A 20,118-nucleotide genomic window follows, 5' to 3' on the forward strand; every position below is an offset into this window, starting at 1 on the left:
TTGAATAGCAAAATACGGTACTTTTCACGATACAAATCAAAACTTCAAAGTAAACTGACAATGTGATGGTGAGAGAGTGGATGAAACTTAACAACGTTTTAGGAATTTTTTAACGTTGAACTCGGTCATTCTTTGCGCTAGTGAGCGGGTTGTGTGTTTCTTCACACTCCGCTATAAAATTTGGAGAATGAGAAGATCTGGGGAAATCACAGATGAAAAAACATCATGTGTTAATTCAAGCTACAGTAGAATCCCGATTATCCGCGGAATAGTCGGGCAAACTCACCGCGATTAACGAATATCGCGATGACCCATTAAAGGACAAAAAAATGCAAACACGAAAAGAGATGTTTCAACATAAAAACTATGTTCTATCAATACAAAAATCAATCAACTATCCATCTATAAGGTCGTGTACACCAGTGGCTAAATAATGTAAAAGCCATGACCACAACAAAAGAGCATGGGCCTACCACTCACTAACAAATTCCGGAAAGGCCTATTGATTTACTATGGAACTCGCAGTCACGAATAATCCGCAGGGCGGATCACCCGCTCGCGGATAATCGGGGTTCTACTGTCATAGTCTCATTTATGGAATAAAAACATTTGCTTGCAGATAAAATAACTTGCATATATTTTGGCAAACTAAAATAATCTGGCATCTCTGAAACTGAAAGGAACAGTCTGTATTTGTGAAACGAGTATTATGATGTATTTTTGAGAAGAAAAACCGAATTCTAAAGTGTAAATTATGAATGAAAATTAACTTTTACGAATCAAATTAGTATTCTATGTGAATGCAAATCACTTTTTTTTTCTGCAAGTGGTGAGAAAATCCCATACAAAAATTATGTCTGAAATTGACGTTATATTATAATAATACTGTTTAGTAGGAATATCTGAAAATTCAGAGGAAGTAGGTTAAGTTAAGGTTAGGACTACGCGCTTCAACTTATTAAATAATACCAAGTAGATATTTTCATTCAAATTTTACCAATTGAAAATTGCCTTTTAGCCTTCTAATCTGATAGAGAATAGTTTGGATCCCAAACTCGAATGTCGCCACTAGCCATCGCGGATATTTTCGTTGTCTCGGGTTGAGGGCGATATTGACCGTGTAAGGTGGAAAAATATTGATTGAGGTTAGATCAGATGTTGAAAGCCTAGCTGTCACGATATTGAAGACACTTATTGTCAATCCGGTTGATCGTGTAAGGTGCCCATAAGTACTTGCCGGACCGCTCTCATACCTTCTACAGTTCTTAATATGAGTAATAATTATTTTAATTGTAACGTTCGTTTTGCGTATTGGATTTATCGTGTGATGAAAAATGAACAACATTTGTACATTTTTTATAATATCTCATTTCATTTTTCATTGTCATGCAAATGATGCATATACCATGCTTTATATATTGAAAGGTGGTACAAATCCTTAAAACATGATTTGCATATCAATGGTGTGGTAAACAAACTTTAAAAAATATCTGGCAACCAAGCTACCAAACCAAAACAAAATTGCAAATTTGTTGTTTCCGCCTGTTTCCGCAAGCTCCAGTCTGGTGAAGATGGTTCCTTGAATTTTAGAGTATTAGAACTTTATACATAATGGACAAATTAACCACTATTAGTGCGGCATTATTTATGGCAGCCGATGTTTGCGCCATAGTGAGCCTCGCAATGCCCGATTGGATTGTGACCAGTGTGGGTGGTGAGTGTTTCAATTTTTCTCTTCCAAAAACATTCACTACTGTTCTCATATTTTGTGACTTCCAGGAGAAACACGGCTCGGTTTGATGTGGACATGCATGACACTGTATAATCGACCACAGGTCTGCTTTACCCCTGAACTACAACCGGAATGGCTGGTGGCCCTCATTTGCATCTTTGTGGGATGCATTTGTATCACTACCACAATTATACTTCTCGCTTCCAGCAATTGGGATCGGAATGTTATTCCCTATGCAAGATGGGTTGGATTCACAGCGAGTATGGCGATATACCTATTGGGTTCTAGAACTCTGTTCGATAAAATATTCTCTTTCAGTGGTTCTTTTCTGTCTTGCTGCCGTGATATTTCCCCTTGGTTTCTACGTGGATGAAATCGGAGGACAACCGTATAATTTGCCCCACTCACATCAAGTTGGAATCTCATACATAATGTTCGAAATAGCTCTCTGGATAACGATGATCTCGGAATTGTTTGCGGAGAAGGTGTGCTTGCCGCAGTTTTAAAACTCTAATGTAATTTCAAGCCTCGATCTGTAACTTTAACTTAAGGAATTGATCCTATTTTGTTTATTCCATTTTATTGATAAGTATTCCTAGAAACTAATATATGAGATAGAGATAAAAATAGTTCGCATCGTTCTGTTTTATTTTCTATACGCTCATCTCCACCTATCTCCACATAAACAAAGTTGATTCATGATGATCCAGTTGATTGAACCAAAGATGTAAAGCCCAGACTGTGTCACTTGAACTGTAAAATATGTATTCAAATAGCAAAACATCTGAATAAAAATGCATTTAAGTTGTAAAATGATCCAGTTGACCAGTACATAAAAAATAACATTGCAATGCGCAGGGTGAATTTCATTCTTATGTGACGATGCTGATGCTGGGATGGCTGGAAAGCATAATCAAAACATAAACAAATGTGATTCTGAGAACGAGTATGCGTGTATGTAAGAATCTTTAACTCTGGTGGTATTTGTAATCTCATAAACAGTAGGATATAAACTGACAATAAACTACACCGTCTTCATACTCGTTACTGACTCAGTGATATTGTACAAACTCAATGAGGAAACATTTTTAAAATGAATTCCCCTTGCTGGATTCTAGTGCCATTAGCAATAGTGTTAAATAGTGTATTCGCCGATGTGAGCTTTCAGAAGCCGAAGGTGCTGATTGCCACATTGATTCGAAACAAGGAACATACACTTCCGTTCTTCTTCTCTTATCTCGAAAGTTTAGATTATCCGAAAGATCGCATCTCTCTTTGGTACGTTATCATCGTTACTCTCGAAAGGTGTATGACCCAATGTGTAAAACATATTATAGGATACGTTCCGACCATAATGAAGATCGAAGCATCGAAATTACGAAACATTGGTTGAAAAAGGCATCTCGGCTGTATCACAGTGTTGACTTCGGTTATCGCAGCGACGTGGGACGGAGAAAAGATGAGGAGAGCAGCTTGCATTGGTCCGAGGAAAGATTCGCTGATGTAATCCGGCTCAAGGAAGAAGCCCTGAATAAAGGGCGTAAAATGTGGGCCGATTATCTATTCGTAAGTACGAAATTATACCGATATTATATACCGGGTTTCTTTGGATTTATTCTTAACAATCTCGCTGTCATATGCACAGTAGTACACACGGCGTTTCAAATTCCGTGGCCACGTATGCATAACAGCACATGTGGAACTACTTTCCAATGCTTCATTCCGGGGTTCCTCGTCAAGTCCGATACCGACTCAGGTCTTCTGTAGTTCTTTGGAAGCTGCACACCCCTAAACATGGAAGCATTCCTAACCAGTTTTCTTCTTCTTCTTCTTTTTGGCTTTAAGAGGGTTTAAACTTTTCAGTTCATTCGCCTCTAGAACTAACCAGTTTTGAATAACATTATTGGCCTTGTGAAGAGTAGTCGATAGTGTGTCTATATTTTTAGTGTTTGTTTTGGTCTCTATGATATGTGTGATTGAATTACAAAAACCTCCCCAAAATCTCGCGCATTGCCTAAGGATGTCGTAATTTATGGAAGTATACACAATTAACGACATAAGTATTAGTAACAAAATTTATGTAATTACATGGTATCTTTTCTATTATATCTTCTTCTTCTATCTATATATCTATATATATATAAAATTCTCGTGTCTCGATGTTCGTGGTCGAACTACTCCGAAACGGCTCGACCGATTTTCATGAAGTTATGCACTGAAAACTTGGTAGGCATGAGTAGTGATCCCCGATTTTTGAAATTAATCGTTCATCAGCTAATCGAATAGTTTTCAGCAGTTCGTTATTCGATACGATTAATCGACCCAAATAATCGATTAATCGCAATACTGAGAGAAATAATCCGTCAGACTAATATTTCTCATTTGCTAGAAAGCCATATGGAATCAAAAATATGTTAATTCCACCTGAAAATCAATTATTATCCTTTACGCTCCCCTAAAGTCGTAAAGAATGCTCAATTCGCGTTGACGGCACTGAGCTTCGTTTATGAACTTACGGGAGCGTCAAAGATAATGATTGATTTTCAGGATAAAACTGTAACGGCCGTACGTTTTGACGTAGGACTACGTCTAACCGGAAGATATAGGTGGTGAAATGGAAATCTAGGCACTGAACAAGTAGGAAAAAATGCAAGATTTGGAACGCTTATAACTCGAGCATTTCTCAATAGATCGCAAAGGTTTTTGCATCAATTGATCGGAAATATATCTACGCATCTATCATAACGAATAACATTTCATTTTTCTTGAGATAAATAATTGAATAATTGTGAAATATCAAGCATTGTCAAAATGCACTATGTGCCCATTTTTGATTGGTCCATTTTGTGCTCCTCAAATCGTACCGACCAAAACGGGCAACCAGAGCAGCAACGAAATAGAATGAAGCACGATTGGAAAGGAAAAAGAAAAAAATGAACGAAACATTGGTCGCAGTCTCACACATGCGTAATTCTCGAGCCAGCCAGTCAGCTTAAAAATCCCCGCTCCGCTGCCGTAACGATCATTCTCATTCAAACCGTACACCACATCGGTTCGCATCACAACACATCAACAAACCAACCCAAGCAGCCATGTCTGGACATGGTAAAGGAGGAAAAGTGAAGGGAAAGGCAAAATCCCGCTCGAACCGTGTTGATCTGGAGTTCCCCGCAAGGGTAGCTAGGCCGAGCGCGTTAGTACCAGTGCACCAGTCCACCTAGCCGGCGTTATATAGTTTCGGCCGCCGAAGTGATCGAGTTAGCTGGCAAAGCTGCTCGCGACGATAAGAAAACCCGCATTCGGAACAGAACACATTCGGTTCGGTGGACATCAAGACAACAGGCAGTTGCAGCGAGTGGCGAGTGGCAAAGGCAATCGCAAAACGGCATCAGGTAGCAGAAGAAAAAAGTTTGTTCTTTATACAAACTGCTTTGGTGGCAAATCCAGAACAAGGCGGCATCGAGGGCGTTCGAAATGGTTTTTTTCAAAACCACGAGTACTAAGTTTTCTAAATTGGAACCATTCCATAAAACAAGGCGCTTTTCAGTGCCATTAAACCTTCCAAAAAGAGTTTAGGAAATACAGTTCAATGCTTTCTAAAACATTATCCAAAATAATAATAAAACATAAATTGATTTTTTCATCATTTGTTTGCCAGGATCTGATGAGTATGTGAATTTGGCAGTTGTTCTGAGCTTATTGATAGTTGGGGACTTTCCTGATTATTCAATTTTCACCAATTCTTAAATTGTTTCCAGATTGAAAGTACAGTAATTTACAATTAGCTCGACATTTAGCTAATTGGACGGACATGTAATGCGACTTATTTAGTTGGACATTTTTGTAAACATAGAGATCCAAATTATGACCCCACATTGAAAGTCGACACTGTACCACTGTCATCGCAAATGTTCAATTACAGGTTAAAATCGCCTCCAATGCGACACTGAGTGGCGCTTCGGCACGTCGCATTGAATGTAATTTACTGTAAAATATGTCACAAGCTGGATGGGAAGAAATTTTCCAACTGTGAAAGCTGTGGCGAGTGGCAAATGCAATCGCTAAACAGCAAGGTTTAGCCGAACAAGATGGGGATATCGAGTGATAACAAAACAATAAACTCTTTAGATTGAAGATAATTTTGTGATCCTGAAAAGGACCCTTTTTAGCCTGCATGTGAATCCAATGAGCGAATCGTAATGAATGTATTTTTTTGCCATCGCTCCCTTTTAACGCTCATTCGTTCGTCTCGTTGGACTCGCCCCTCTGGCTGAGTCTGCCGATTTGTCTCTATCCTGTGAGTGTGTACCGCTAGAGTATAAAACACGCGGACTCCAAAAAAATATCTTATTTTCTTTCAAACCGTAAACCCGTGTGGTTGTACGGCATCGGCATCGTGGACGTAACAAAGGAGGACAAGTTAAGGGAAAGGCAAAGTCTCACTCGAACCGTGCAAGTCTCCAGTTCCCTGTTGGTCGCATTCACTGATTGCTCGGCAAGGGTAACTAGGCCGAACGGATTGGTGCCGGAGCACCAGTATACCTAACAGCGATTATAGAGTTTCGGCCGTCGGAGTGCTCGAGTTGGCTTGCAAAGCTGCTCACGACAATCAGAAAACCCGCATCAAGAACAGAGCAGCTTCGGTTCGGCGCTCATCAAGGCAACAATTAGTTTCAGTGAGTGGCAAAGTGTTTCTCCGGCACGTCGCATCAAATGTAATTTACTGAACAACATGTCACAAGCTGGATGGGAAGAAATTTTCCAACTGTGAAAGCTGTGGCGAGTGGCAAACGCAATAGCTAAACAGGAAGGTTTAACCGAACAAGATGGGAATATCAAGTGATAACAAAAACACAACACCAAAGGTTCTTTTCAGAACCATCAACATATTCATGAAGAGTAAACAGTAAACTAATCCATTTTTAAGGTAGATAGGTAGGTATTCACGTAGGAGAAGAAAATAGGACAATATATTTAAAATATATATTTAACAAAAGCTGTCCCCTTTGTATAGTCCTACGTCACTCCGGTTATGTCCCCGACATTACCCACCCGCCTTTTTTTCTCAGCGTTTGGATCGATTAATCGACGTAAATTATTCGTTCGCTTCGATTATTGGTTGTGCAGTATTCGTTCGATTAATAATCGATTTCTGTAGGAAGTATTCGATTAATCGATTAATCGAACGATTATCGGGGATCACTAGGCATGAGGATAGGACGTAAATGATATATGATACCGCTAGGGTACCGATCACCATATGTTTTATATCGATTAGGGTGGTCCTAGACAAAAAAAAATCTGAATAATTTTTATTTATTTTTTTTATAAATTTGGCATAAAAGTACATATAACCTCAAAGGTTTACCTCCATTTCCTATTTTTAATCGCGATTTTAGTATTTTGGTATAAATAATATCCAAATAATCGACCCGTAGATTATTTTCAAAGAGAACGGATGTCATCCGACCTTGAAACGCAATGCGTGGAGACGTCATTGAGCTTCGTGTTCCATTTCTGTGAAGCGTAAATTGTTATGAATTTGCGAGTGAAATAAACACGCTTTCAAAACAAAAATTTTAAATGAACTATGGCTCTATTGTGTGTTCTGTGTAACAGAATAACACATTCTTTACAGGTAGGGAAAATATTTGACGAAAATAGTCTCTGATAATTATTTTATATTCTGGATAATATTTTGGCTGAAATGCAAGGAGATTTATAGAAACATAGTTGATTTAGGGTCAAGGCTATGTCTACTAAGTATTCAAACAACATCGAATAAACATTTTCATTCGAATTTCAACAACTTAAAATTGCTTTCGGGTCTGCTAATGACGAAATATGGATGATTGTTCGATATTGTTACCACAAACATAGCCTTTTTTATAGCCTTGCATGGCAGATGGAAACTGTACAATGCATTTTCTTAAAGATTTCACCAACGACACGACCGCAAGCCTAGGTGGATGTCCAATATATCAACGAATGAAAACTGATAATGACGGACAATCATTTATAAAAATTAACAACGCAGACATTGACATGGAAAACCGTTCAGTATTGCCATATTCGCCTCAGCTGAGCAAAACATTCGATTAAGAGCAACAAATTTGCAACAACTAAATTTATTCCTTTTTTTTCAATTTACATTTAACGTTCAAGAGAACAAACATGTCAGATTCGTGAATGAAATATATCAAGGAATGTTTTGTGTTTTTTTTTTAATTTTTGTCATCGACTTGGCGCTCTATACCTCGGTATGTCAAACACAAGTATGAAAGAAAGAGTAACGAACCTTTCAAGTATGTGTAGATCTTTAAAACATTTAAACACATTTACAATACATTAGTTATTTTTTATTTTACAATCAACATATTCACTAGAAATAATTTTCATGGCAGAACAACGTTTGCCGGTTCAGCTTATATATATATATATATATATATATATATATATATATATATATATATATATATATATATATATATATATATATATATATATATATATATATATATATATATATATATATATATATATATATATATATATATATATATATATATATATATATATATATATATATATATATATATATATATATATATATATATATATATATATATATATATATTAATGAATTTCTGTCTGTCTGTATGTCTGTCTGATTCTTATGGACTCGGAAACTCGGGTTTTGGGGGCCGGCGAAGGTTCTTATGATAGTTTGAGACTGAAACACAAATTTCTGCATTACTAGAATTAATCAAGCAAATGAAACCAAATTTGGCATGTGGAGGTTTTAAGATGCAGTAAATGTTTTTACGCTGGTTAGCCATGAGAAGGATTATTAGGTGGAGCAGATGGCAGAATTTGCAAGCGTAGTGTGCGTGATAGCATGCGCTGCCATAGCTATTTTTCATACTGTGACGTCCATATTTGTGATTACATTCAATTGCCCTCCACATCCATGTGAAAACGCTTTTTGACGTAGGACTACGTCTAACCGGAAGATATAGGGGGTGAAATGGAAATCTAGGCATTGAACAAGTAGGAAAAAATGCAAGATTTGGAACGCTTATAACTCGAGCATTTCTCAATAGATCGCGAAGGTTTTTGCATCAAACGATAGGAAATATATCTACGCATCTATCATAACGAATAACATTTCATTTTTCTTGAGATAAATAATTGAATAATTGTTAAATATCAAGCATTGTCCAAATGCCCTATGTGCCCATTTTTGATTGGTCCATTTTGTGCTCCTCAAATCGTACCGACCAAAACGGGCAACCAGAGCAGCAGCGAAATAGAATGAAGCACAATTGGAAAGGAAAAAGAAAAAAAAAATGAACGAAACATTAGTCGCAGTCTCACACATGCGTAATTCTCGAGCCAGCCAGTCAGCTTAAAAATCCCCGCTCCGCTGCAGTAACGATCATTCTTTGTGTGGACACCGACTGGACAACATCGTTGCTGGACGAGCTGGACGGCGAGGGATCGAGTGCCTTTCTCAAGGCAAGAGGGTGGAGGTGGTAGCACTGGAGTAGAGTAGGGTAGAGTTTTCAAAGGGCCTTTCTCAAGGCTAGAGACAAATGAACTGAAAAAGTTTAAAGTCTCTATAATACAATACCTTCCTTCCTTCCGTAACGATCATTCTCATCCAAACCGTACACCACATCGTTTCGCATCACATCACATCAACAAACCAACACAAGCAGCCATGGTTGGATATGGCAAAGGAGGAAAAGTGAAGGGAAAGGCAAAATCCCGCTCGAACCGTGTTGGTCTGGAGTTCCCCGCAAGGGTAGCTAGGCCGAGCACCTTAGTACCAGTGCACCAGTCCACCTAGCCGGCGTTATATAGTTTCGGCCGCCGAAGTGATCGAGTTAGCTGGCAATGCTGCTCGTGACGATAAGAAAACCCGCATTCAGAACAGAACACATTCGGTTCGGTGGACATCGAGACAACAGACAGTTGCAGCGAGTGGCGAGTGACAAACGCAATCGCAAAACGGCAGCAGGTAGCAGAAGAAAAAAGTTTCGTTCTTTATACAAACTGCTTTGGTGGCAAAACCAGCCACCGTAAAACACGGCGCTTTTCAGGGCCATTGAACCTTTTAAAGAGGAGTTATCAAAAGTTATTCACAATACCAATGCATTCTAAAGTGACATAATTTGATATATAATATGAACTGATTTATTTTGTTTATGCTTGTTTTTGAACTTATTGGTGGTTGAGGTCTTTTAAATTGATCATTCAGTTTTCACAAACCCATGCATGGTTCCCGAATTAAAAGTGGCTTCAAATTACAACACATTGTATGCATGATGGCATTCACGAATTTTCGTGGTAGCAAGAACTGCTTTCTTTGGTTGATAACTGATGTTGAAAATTGACTGAGGTTAAATCTGCATTGTATAGAAACATAACTATGGAGCAACATGAAGAGCTATGTATTTTCTGCTGCTCTGTTCTTATTTTAAAGGACTTTATTCCGAAGGTCATCCGTCCCTGTATTCACTGTTGGTTTTTCAGAACGCTTATAGCTCGTCTATTTCTCGACAGATCGTAGAGTTCGTTTCCAAAACCTCAGTTCTTTTTCATTTTTATTTATTTTGTTTGCGGAGACTACAAATCTTACAATTCATTCGTCTCCGAAGCCACAGTTTAAGGTACGGTAATGTGCTCAATAGTGAAATATATGATAGTGAATGAGCTGAGGACCACTATGCATTCCCTATCATAGCCATCATTTTGATTGTACGATATGTGCATACGCCAAAAGATGACCGGCGTTGAACATTTAATAAGTACAAAGCCTTCAGAAAAATATCAAGAAGCAACTATAAGATAGTGAGAAAAAATTGAGAAAGTTTGTAAAAAAAAACGCAAAAACACAACATCAAAAGTTCTTTTCAGAACGTTCAACATGTTCATAAAGAACAGTAAACTAATCCATTTTTCAGTTATATAGGTAGGTATTAACGTAGGAGAAGAAAATAAAGCAGTATATTTAAAATATATATTTAGCAAAAGCTGTCCCCTTTGTATAGTCCTACGTCACTCCGGTTATGTCCCCGACATTACCCACTCGTCTTTTTTTCGGCATGTTTTTTATCAATTGAAAACAGATTTTTCCGTGGAGTTCTCACTGAATATGCATATAATGTGACAGTGTGCAGTGTTGCAGTTGTTTTGAAATGATGTCGGAAAACATGAATAAAAGTGATGATTTTGTGTGTCATTTTCAATCTCTCATCTTCATAGAAACAAACAAATTTTCGTTTTTTAGCGATGACATGATGATATTTGTGATTTGAGAAAAATAGTTTACAATTAAGCAACATTTCATTGAAAATTCTGCTATATCCGAGGACTATGAATAAGACTGTTCTCTAGACGGTTTTGCTCCTTAAATGATGGAAGTAAGACATAATAGAATTATCATCTATTAAAAAATAATCAGTTACAAGATTTCATGAGCAGTTTGGCTCATGACATCATCAAATTGTGAGTTATTTCAATATTGTTTCGTCTCTTCCATATAAATTTCATATTGAATGCAAATAATGACAACACCATATTTTGTTTACCAATACAAATTTACTCTGCCTACTGCTCCATCTCATATGTACCTAATTGGGTGGTTAGACACTCACCCCCTCTCTAAGGGGGAGCTGTCATACAAATGAAACAAATAGCGAATTCGTTTTTAAAACTGAGTCAGTGCCAAACTGACTCTGTAATAAAAAAACGTTTTCAGTTTCAAGAATGCGGTGGTTTGTTGGTGTGCGTTATATAGTCTGATTTGTTTATATTTACGACGGCAAATGTACAGTGTCGACGTCTGGTGGTGATATTAGTGCTTGGGAGGTAAATTGTTCTCCATCAGATCAGAAGGGCCAAGTGCAGTGTAAACATATAAAAGTTTGAATGAAAATTTTTACTTAATATTGTTTGATTACCTAACACATGTAGTTCTGACACTCACTTAACCATTTGTCGATGCATTTCCTGTTTGTTCCACAAATAATTACTATTATAATATAAAACCATCATTAGACACAGTTTTCGTTCAATATTCTGCGATATCGGAAAAAAACTTTTATTTAATCACATAAAATAAAAATTCGATACGTTAAAGTAAATTTTCATTCATAATTTTGATTTTGAAATTTATTCCACCTGAATATCCATCATTATTTTCACCTCCCAATGAAAGCACACGTAGCTTAATGCCGTCTACTCTACTCTTCAAAATCAGAATCCGAATTGGATTACGATTCCCATTATACAAAAGCAGCAGGTTTTCCATTTTCATAGTCTTTATTTTTAGATTTTCCAAAACAATATTCGGAACTTGACAGTTCAGTATAGTTGTATTGGTGAACCCGAGTGCCAACCCGTGAAACATCTCAGTGCGAAACTAACAGCTTTCGGGGCGAACTAGTGCGACACTGAGTGCGAAACTGAGTGAATAAAAAAACGTTTTGACAGCAGTTAGTGCGGCACTGGGGTTGAAACTGAACAAAAACGAATTCGCTAAAAGATTACTGCATTACTCGAGAATCAATCAAGCAAATGAAATGAAATTTGGCATATAAAGGGTTTAGGATGCAATAAATGTTTTTATGGTGGTTAGACACTCTACCCCCCTTTCTAAAGGAGGGGCTACCGTACAAATGAAACACAAACTTCTGCATAACTCGAGAACTAATCGAGCAAATGGAGCCAAATTTGGGATGTGAGGGTTTTTGGGTATGAGAAAAAATTTTTATGATTGTATGACACCCCTTCCTCCTCTGGAATGGAGATACGCATATTTCAACCAAACGGTTCCCGGAATAAATCGCCACAGAAAACGACTGCAACAGAAACCACCGCTTATAAAATGTGTAGTAGGCTATAAATATTGTGGCGCGGTATTGTATTTCAAAACAAGAATTAACCGGGCAAACGTATCGCCCCAGGCAAACGTAACGCCCCGGGCAGACGTATACCGTCCGACGCTCGCTAGAGCTCGGTCGGACATTGCTAAAGGATCGTATCCTATGTTTCAAACTAACCGGGCAATCAGTGGATCCCAGGTTTGCGTGCGAGACACCGCCGCTTCCGACGGCGGGTCGGCGGTGGACTCGGATTGCGTCATCTTGGCGGCATGGGCCGCCTCGATTCCTTATCCTCGCCAAATGGGGACTTCGTCCCCATTACATTGTCCTCAGAATAAATTTCGAAAAACGAGAACAAGAGAATAAATTTATAATAGAAATGTGAGGCACATGATGTTTTTCCCGCGCCAAATATTTCTAGCCTACTACACTTTTTCTAAGCGGTTGTTTCTGTTGCAGTTGTTTACTGTGGCGATTTATTCCGGTCACCGTTCTACAATTACATATTGACAAGCGTTGATAGTTCATTTGACGTTCGCGTTAACGAAATTGATCTTCGTTCGAAAGTGGAAATGGATTTTAATGTAATAAATGCGCTCCTATATCGTCTTCTATCTATATAAATAAAAATGGATCGCCGAATGTGTTGATAAGAGCAAAACGTCCATGCTGTCTTTATTTTATCATATTTCCTGTATCAAACATTTATTCCAAGTAACGGAGAAACATGTTATTTGCAAGTGGTTGAAAATTTTTGATCGAGTATTGTGTCTGAAAATAATATGATATTATAATGACGAGTTTTGGATTTTTATTTTAAAAGGTAATTTTAAAGGTTAGATTAGAAGATCATTCAATGAACAGCTCTGCGATTGGACCCATGAATGTGAGCTTAGTAAAACAAATTATAGGAGGTTGTGTTCAAGATACGACCGCATTGTTGACGTAGAACTACGCTGTTATTTTATATAAATCGCTTGTTTATACCTTCGGATATTATTCTATAATGCTGTGAAATTTTAGAAACAACTGCTTAGTAGAATAATCTCTGAAATGATTTTTTCATTGTAGAATCAGTTCACGATAATTGATTGATGATTCATTCTTGCCCTCGCAAAACAATCGTATGTCGCAATTTATTTCATGTCAATGCATTGAAAATTTACCTCGAAGGCTATTCCGGTGGCCTTTTTCGAAATTGACATAGACTCGGCTACAGTCGATTATATACATGTTGCACCAGCACCATTATTCCATATCTCATAACTACATCAATATATCTTTGGCGCCGCATGTAAACAACAACAATGACAACACTTGCAAGTATCAAATATCATGCTACATGTTATTTAGTATTGCCTCAAAGGAATCGCACCTCTAGATATCATTCGTACAAACTAAGCGTAAACCAAGCGCCAAACAAGCGTTCACCATAGCATGCATACAGAGCCATACATTGGTGGCTTGAAACTACTAGCAATATAAACATTTCTCATCATTTTGCGCTATTCTCAAAAGAAACGCTTCTGTTAATATTACTGGCCTCGAAAAGAGTTGCATTTCTTTCTCATGCTCAAGATAAGCGCAGCTGTCTCCCTTAGTGGAGGAAGTTTTGCTACTGGCAAGCAAAACCTAATCACATACAAAATTTTGCATTTGCGCTAATATTGATCATAATGAAGCATTGCTACTGTTTTCGAGGTTGTTATTAACAAAAAGAGTTTATTTCTCTTGTTTAGTCATCAAGAAAGTAAATGTAAATGAACATTTACTTTCTTGATGACTAAACAAGAGAAATAAACTCTTTTTGTTAATAACAACCTCGAAAACAGTAGCAATGCTTCATTATGATCAATATTAGCGCAAATGCAATCCTAGTTGAAGGCAGTTTTGCGACTGGCACGCGAACCCAAATAACTCATAACATTCCAGTAAGATATTCAAGATGCTTAGTATTCCAAATAATTTTTTGGTGCACAACCTTAACGTCTGCTTCGCCATAACGTCAGTTTAATGCATTGATGCATTCTCAAAGGCACAAACGAAGCCCTTATGAAGACGGAAAATAAACAATGTTAACTGCTTGAAAAAAAAAAGATGGGTGGGTAATGTCGGGGACATAACCGGAGTGACGTAGGACTATACAAAGGGGACAGCTTTTGTTAAATATATATTTTAATAATATTGTTTTATTTTCTTCTCCTACGTGAATACCTACCTATCTACCTGAAAAATGGATTAGTTTACTGTTTACTCTTTATAAATATGTTGATATGAAAAGAACCTTTGGTATTGTGTTTTTGTTATCACTCGATATTCCCATCTTGTTCGGTTAAACCTTCCTGTTTAGCTATTGCGTTTGCCACTCGCCACAGCTTTCACAGTTGGAAAATTTCTTCCCATCCAGCTTGTGACATGTTGTTCAGTAAATTACATTTAATGTGACGTGCCGGAGAAACACTTTGCCACTCACTGAAACTAATTGTTGCCTTGATGAGCGCCGAACCGAAGCTGCTCTGTTCTTGATGCGGGTTTTCTGATTGTCGTGAGCAGCTTTGCAAGCCAACTCGAGCACTCCGACGGCCGAAGCTCTATAATCGCTGTTAGGTATACTGGTGCTCCGGGACCAATCCGTTCGGCCTAGTTACCCTTGCGGAGCAATCAGTGAATGCGACCAACAGGGAACTGGAGTGAGACTTTGCCTTTCCCTTAACTTGTCCTCCTTTGTTACGTCCACGATGCCGATGCCGTACAACCACACGGGTTCACGGTTTGAAAGAAAATAAGATATTTTTTTGGGGTCCGCGTGTTTTATACTCAAGCGGTACACACTCACAGGATAGAGACAAATCGGCAGACTCAGCCAGAGGGGCGAGTCCAACGAGATGAACGAATGAGCGTTAAAAGGGAGCGATGGCAAAAAAATACATTAGAGGCGAATGAACTTCAAAGTTTGAAGCCTCTTAAAAACAAAGAAAGAAAGAAAGAAAAATACATTCATTACGATTTGTTCGCTCGTTGGATTCACATGCAGGCTAAAAAGGTTCCTTTTCAGGATCACAAAATTATTTTCAATCTAAAGAGTTTATTGTTTTGGTATCACTCGATATCCCCATCTTGTTCGGCTAAACCTTTCTGTTTAGCGATTGCATTTGCCACTCGCCACAGCTTTCACAGTTGGAAAATTTCTTCCCATCCAGCTTGTGACATATTTTACAGTAAATTACATTCAATGGCACGTCGCATTACCACCACTCAGTATCGGATTGGAGGTAATTTTAACCTGTAATTGAACATTTGCGATGACAGTGGTACAGTGTCGACTTTCAATGTGGGGTCATAATTTGGACCCCGAACTCTATGTTTACAAAAATGTCCAACTAAATATGTCGCATTACAGGTCCGTCCAATTAGCTAAATGTCGAGATAAGTGTAAATTACTGTACTTTCAATCTAGAAGCAATTTCAGAATTGGTGAAAATCAATAAGCTCAGAACAACTGCCAAATTCACATACTCATCATATCCTGGCAAACAAATTATGAAAAAAACCAATTTGTGTTTTATTATTATTTTGGATATTGTTTTAGAAAGCATTGAACTGTATTTCATAAATTCTTTTTTGGGAGGTTCAATGGCCCTGAAAAGCGCCTTGTTTTATGGAATGGTTCCAATTTAGAAAACTTAGTACTCGTGGTTTTGAAAAAAACAGGAAGTGGGTTATATCTATGGTATAACCGCAAGGGTGACGTAGGACTATCGTTGATTTAGAGATCATTTGTTTGAAGTTGAATCTAATTCCATTCTGAATGAATGAATAAATTAATATTTGGGGGACTTCGAAAACGAGAGCGTTACACGATGGAGGCACAAGGTTTTATGCATCCAATATAGGATACGAAAAACCTTGTTCTGAAGAATAATCTTCAGAAGCTTTCCTGCTAACTGCACTTGATTGACAAATCACAAAACCAAATGTATTACATGGATATTTTATGAATAGAAAACATTAAAATAAGCTCTTTCACATGAATGTATTTTGTGTTCCTCTGGCAGATTATTTTCCGGATCTTTCTCGATGCTGAATGGCATCCAAACGGAAAGAATTCCGCGCGTGTATATGTGTGTGTAGCGGCTGCTTCGAGATCTTCCCGGGGAACCATTTGTGGCATCACTCTCCTCCTGATGGATTCCCTTCTGGCTTAAGGTGCAAAAACAGGCTCTTGGTGACACCGTTCATCCGCGCTTAAACGAAGAGCTTCACCACAACAGCGACAACATGCTCCAATCGCTGTTCAATTAGAACTGAGTGGATTTCCGAGCGGCGCTCGCTTATATACCGATTGGTGATTTCAATAGCCTGTTTTGAAAGCAATTTTAAGACTATTGAAACAAGTTTTTGGATCAAAAAGTAACAAGTATAGAACGCGTAGACATTTTATCTTTCGAATGAAGTGTTTATCATACCATTTCGTTCAGTTATTTAGGAGCTATTAACGCTCAAAATCTCGGTCTCCGGCGTAACGCTTTCGTTTTCGAAACTTTGATTTTACACCCCGGTATAGAAATGAAAGACGTAGTCCTACGTCAAAAAACATTTCTAACGTCCTCGATGCCGCCTTGTTCTGGATTTGTTCTGGATCAAAGCAGTTTGTATAAAGAACAAACTTTTTTCTTCTGCTACCTGATGCCGTTTTGCGATTGCGTTTGCATCTCGCCACTCGCTGCAACTGCCTGTTGTCTTGATGTCCACCGAACCGAATGTGTTCTGTTCCGAATGCGGGTTTTCTTATCGTCCCGAGCAGCTTTGCCAGCTAACTCGATCACTTCGGCGGCCGAAACTATATAACGCTGGCTAGGTGGACTGGTGCACTGGTACTAACGTGCTCGGCCTAGCTACCCTTGCGGGGAACTCCAGATCAACACGGTTCGAGCGGGATTTTGCCTTTCCCTTCATTTTCCTCCTTTACCATGTCCAGACATGGCTGCTTGGGTTGGTTTGTTGATGTGTTCTGATGCGAAATGATGTGGTGTACGGTTTGAATGAGAATGATCGTTACGGCAGCGGAGCGGGGATTTTTAAGCTGACTGGCTGGTAGAGAATTACGCATGTGTGAGACTGCGACCAATGTTTCGTTCATTTTTTTCTTTTTCCTTTCCAATCGTGCTTCATTCTATTTCGCTGCTGCTCTGGTTGCCCGTTTTGGCCGGTACGATTTGAGGAGCACAAAATGGACCAATCAAAAATGGGCACATAGTGCATTTTGACAATGCTTGATATTTTACAATTATTCAATTATTTATCTCAAGAAAAATGAAATGTTATTCGTTATGATAGATGCGTAGATATATTTCCTATCAATTGATGCAAAAACCTTTGCGATCTATTGAGAAATGCTCGAGTTATAAGCGTTCCAAATCTTGCATTTTTTCCTACTTGTTCAGTGCCTAGATTTCCATTTCACCCCCTATATCTTCCGGTTAGACGTAGTCCTACGTCAAAAGACCGAATTATGCCACACAGCTTGTACTCTGCTGTAACACCCATCGATGCGAATTCGCTGATTAGTTTGTCAAGAGCGACCGCCTTCACCACCAGCGGGGGGAGCTTGATTTTGGTTGCTGCCTGGGCGTTTACATTTTCGACCGACGCGCCGAAGTCGCCTACTTCGCTGTTGTTCGGTGCGGTGTCACATTCGCGAAGGCTCGGTTAAGTGCGAGCGCTTTTCACTGCACCAACACCGCGTGCATCATTAGATGACGCTTATCTCGAAATCTTATTGCCCCTGCCAATGCGTTCGTTTTTTGCAGGGCTCGAGCCTGCCTTCCTCTTCTTCTTGCTCATCGCACACTACGCGAAGCGTCCAATTTATGACGCGGAAAGAAGAACACACGATACGAATAACGTGAAAAACGAACAGAAAAATCAAACGACGATTTCCAAGTTGGATTACCACTGGTGGGGTCCAATCTTAGATCGAAGCGCAGCGAAAGCAAAGTGAACTGGATTACTCAACAGTCCGATGCCGAATGAAAGTTTGCCTCAGCGAGATCCACTGTTTATACTCTAGGCAAGTATCCCCCTTCATTCTTCTTCTTTTCCTTTGTTCACGGAGACTTTAAATCCTACGATTTCCCCTCCGTTGGTCGTCGATAAGTTGCTCGTTATTGATAGCTCTGTTCGGGAAAGCACTCAAATGGACAGAACAAATGTATGGGAAAATAGAAACACTTAAAGTTTTCATGAATTTTAACCATTTACTAACAAGGGGTTTCTAATGTATGGCATATTAAACAAATCTTACGGAATTTCCGATTCGTTTAGTATGTAAATCGCCAAAATCCGTTCGCTGCAAAAATAGTTATTAACGTTAACTATATTTCATAAAAACGTGACCTGTTTTCTGATTTGACACCCTTGATGAAAGACGTAGTTCTACGTCAAAAACGAAAAATAAATTTTGGGCGAGACGAAGTTTGCCGGGTCAGCTAGTATATCTATAAAATGATACTTCTCTTGAAATAAAATCATTGAAACTTTCACTGTTTCAACAACAAATGTTTTCTTTTCTATTTTTGAGTTCGAGTCGAGCAACCGTGCCGATCAGACGTGTGTGTTGCTCACTCCTTGCGCATCTGTTTTTGTTGGTCGTTTAATAGTTGAAAAGTGCTCAAGTTTCGCAAAAATATGCACTTTGTGTCTCGGTGAAGTTTAATTTTATGAAATCCGTTCAAATGCAATTGAAAGTATTACGGAAATAATGTAGTTTAATTAGAATAATCTCCCGGCGAAGCCATTTTTGATTGCATGTTGCTGTCGAGTGTGGAACATCGGATTAGCACTGTGTGTGTTCGGGCATTTCACGTTCGTTCATGTTCCCATATGACGGAAAAGTGCATGTATGTTAGTGAACCATTACGCTACATCGAGCCAGCGCAAAAGCGGATACCAGAAAGGAGCGCAGTTGCATCAATATATAGAATGTGCAGTGATATTATCACCACTATTTGGACATCGCAGTTCCGCCAACAACAGCACAAATATAATAAATAAAATATAAATGGAATAAAATGCATTCTCCTCTTTCTATTTCTCTTTTTGAATTGCTATGTTGAACCGCGATAGCAGTTGCTTCCGTGAAAAGCAACTATGAGCGATTTCTTTTTCTTCTTATGTTTCACTATTTTATTATGTTCAATATTTGTGTATGTATGTATCCTTGGTAGTGGTGATACCTAGTTATACCTGATGTTTAGCTTTATTTTCGGGATGTAGAAGCGTATCGTGCTTGTTTGTGTTTGGAACAGCTGTGTAATATATAGGGGATTGTGGTCTTAGGGTGACCGGTAGTATTAAATGGATTGATTTATTGATTCGATTTTTACACACCTATGAATCGAGCCAATTGGTGGAGGGCATAGTGGGGTAGCCTTGCCATACAATGCTGAAGTCGTCAAAAACTAATATTTCAGGTAAAATTTGGGCAGTCAATTT

General features: G+C 38.4%; 2 protein-coding genes across 2 annotated transcripts in view; both read left to right on the plus strand.

Annotated features, from left to right (window-relative positions):
* Positions 1–1,478: 1,478 nt before the first annotated feature.
* Positions 1,479–2,391, plus strand: LOC129767515 (uncharacterized protein C16orf52 homolog A). The gene is made up of 3 exons (XM_055768499.1): positions 1,479–1,714; positions 1,780–1,992; positions 2,051–2,391. The coding sequence occupies exons 1-3, from the start codon at positions 1,612–1,614 to the stop codon at positions 2,236–2,238; spliced, it is 504 nt and encodes a 167-aa protein (XP_055624474.1). The 5' UTR covers positions 1,479–1,611; the 3' UTR covers positions 2,239–2,391.
* A 307-nt stretch (positions 2,392–2,698) lies between these two features.
* Positions 2,699–20,118, plus strand: part of LOC129767513 (glycosyltransferase 25 family member) — a 49,879-nt gene continuing 32,459 nt past the window's right edge. Inside the window, exons 1-2 of the mRNA XM_055768497.1 lie at positions 2,699–3,010; positions 3,070–3,298. Coding sequence (XP_055624472.1) covers positions 2,826–3,010; positions 3,070–3,298 — 414 coding nt within the window. The 5' untranslated portion in view covers positions 2,699–2,825. The remainder of the gene's footprint in view (positions 3,011–3,069; positions 3,299–20,118) is intronic.

This window comes from Toxorhynchites rutilus, chromosome 2 (assembly GCF_029784135.1).
Source record: "Toxorhynchites rutilus septentrionalis strain SRP chromosome 2, ASM2978413v1, whole genome shotgun sequence".
Taxonomy (NCBI): domain Eukaryota; kingdom Metazoa; phylum Arthropoda; class Insecta; order Diptera; family Culicidae; genus Toxorhynchites; species Toxorhynchites rutilus.

Excerpts from the sequence above, each read along its gene's own strand:
- LOC129767515 (XM_055768499.1), top strand. The coding sequence starts at position 1,612 with ATGGACAAATTAACCACTATTAGTGCGGCATTATTTATGGCAGCCGAT. Across the intron at positions 1,715-1,779 it reads GATTGTGACCAGTGTGGGTG|GAGAAACACGGCTCGGTTTG; the intron begins GTGAGTGTTTCA and ends TGTGACTTCCAG. Across the intron at positions 1,993-2,050 it reads ATGGGTTGGATTCACAGCGA|TGGTTCTTTTCTGTCTTGCT; the intron begins GTATGGCGATAT and ends ATTCTCTTTCAG.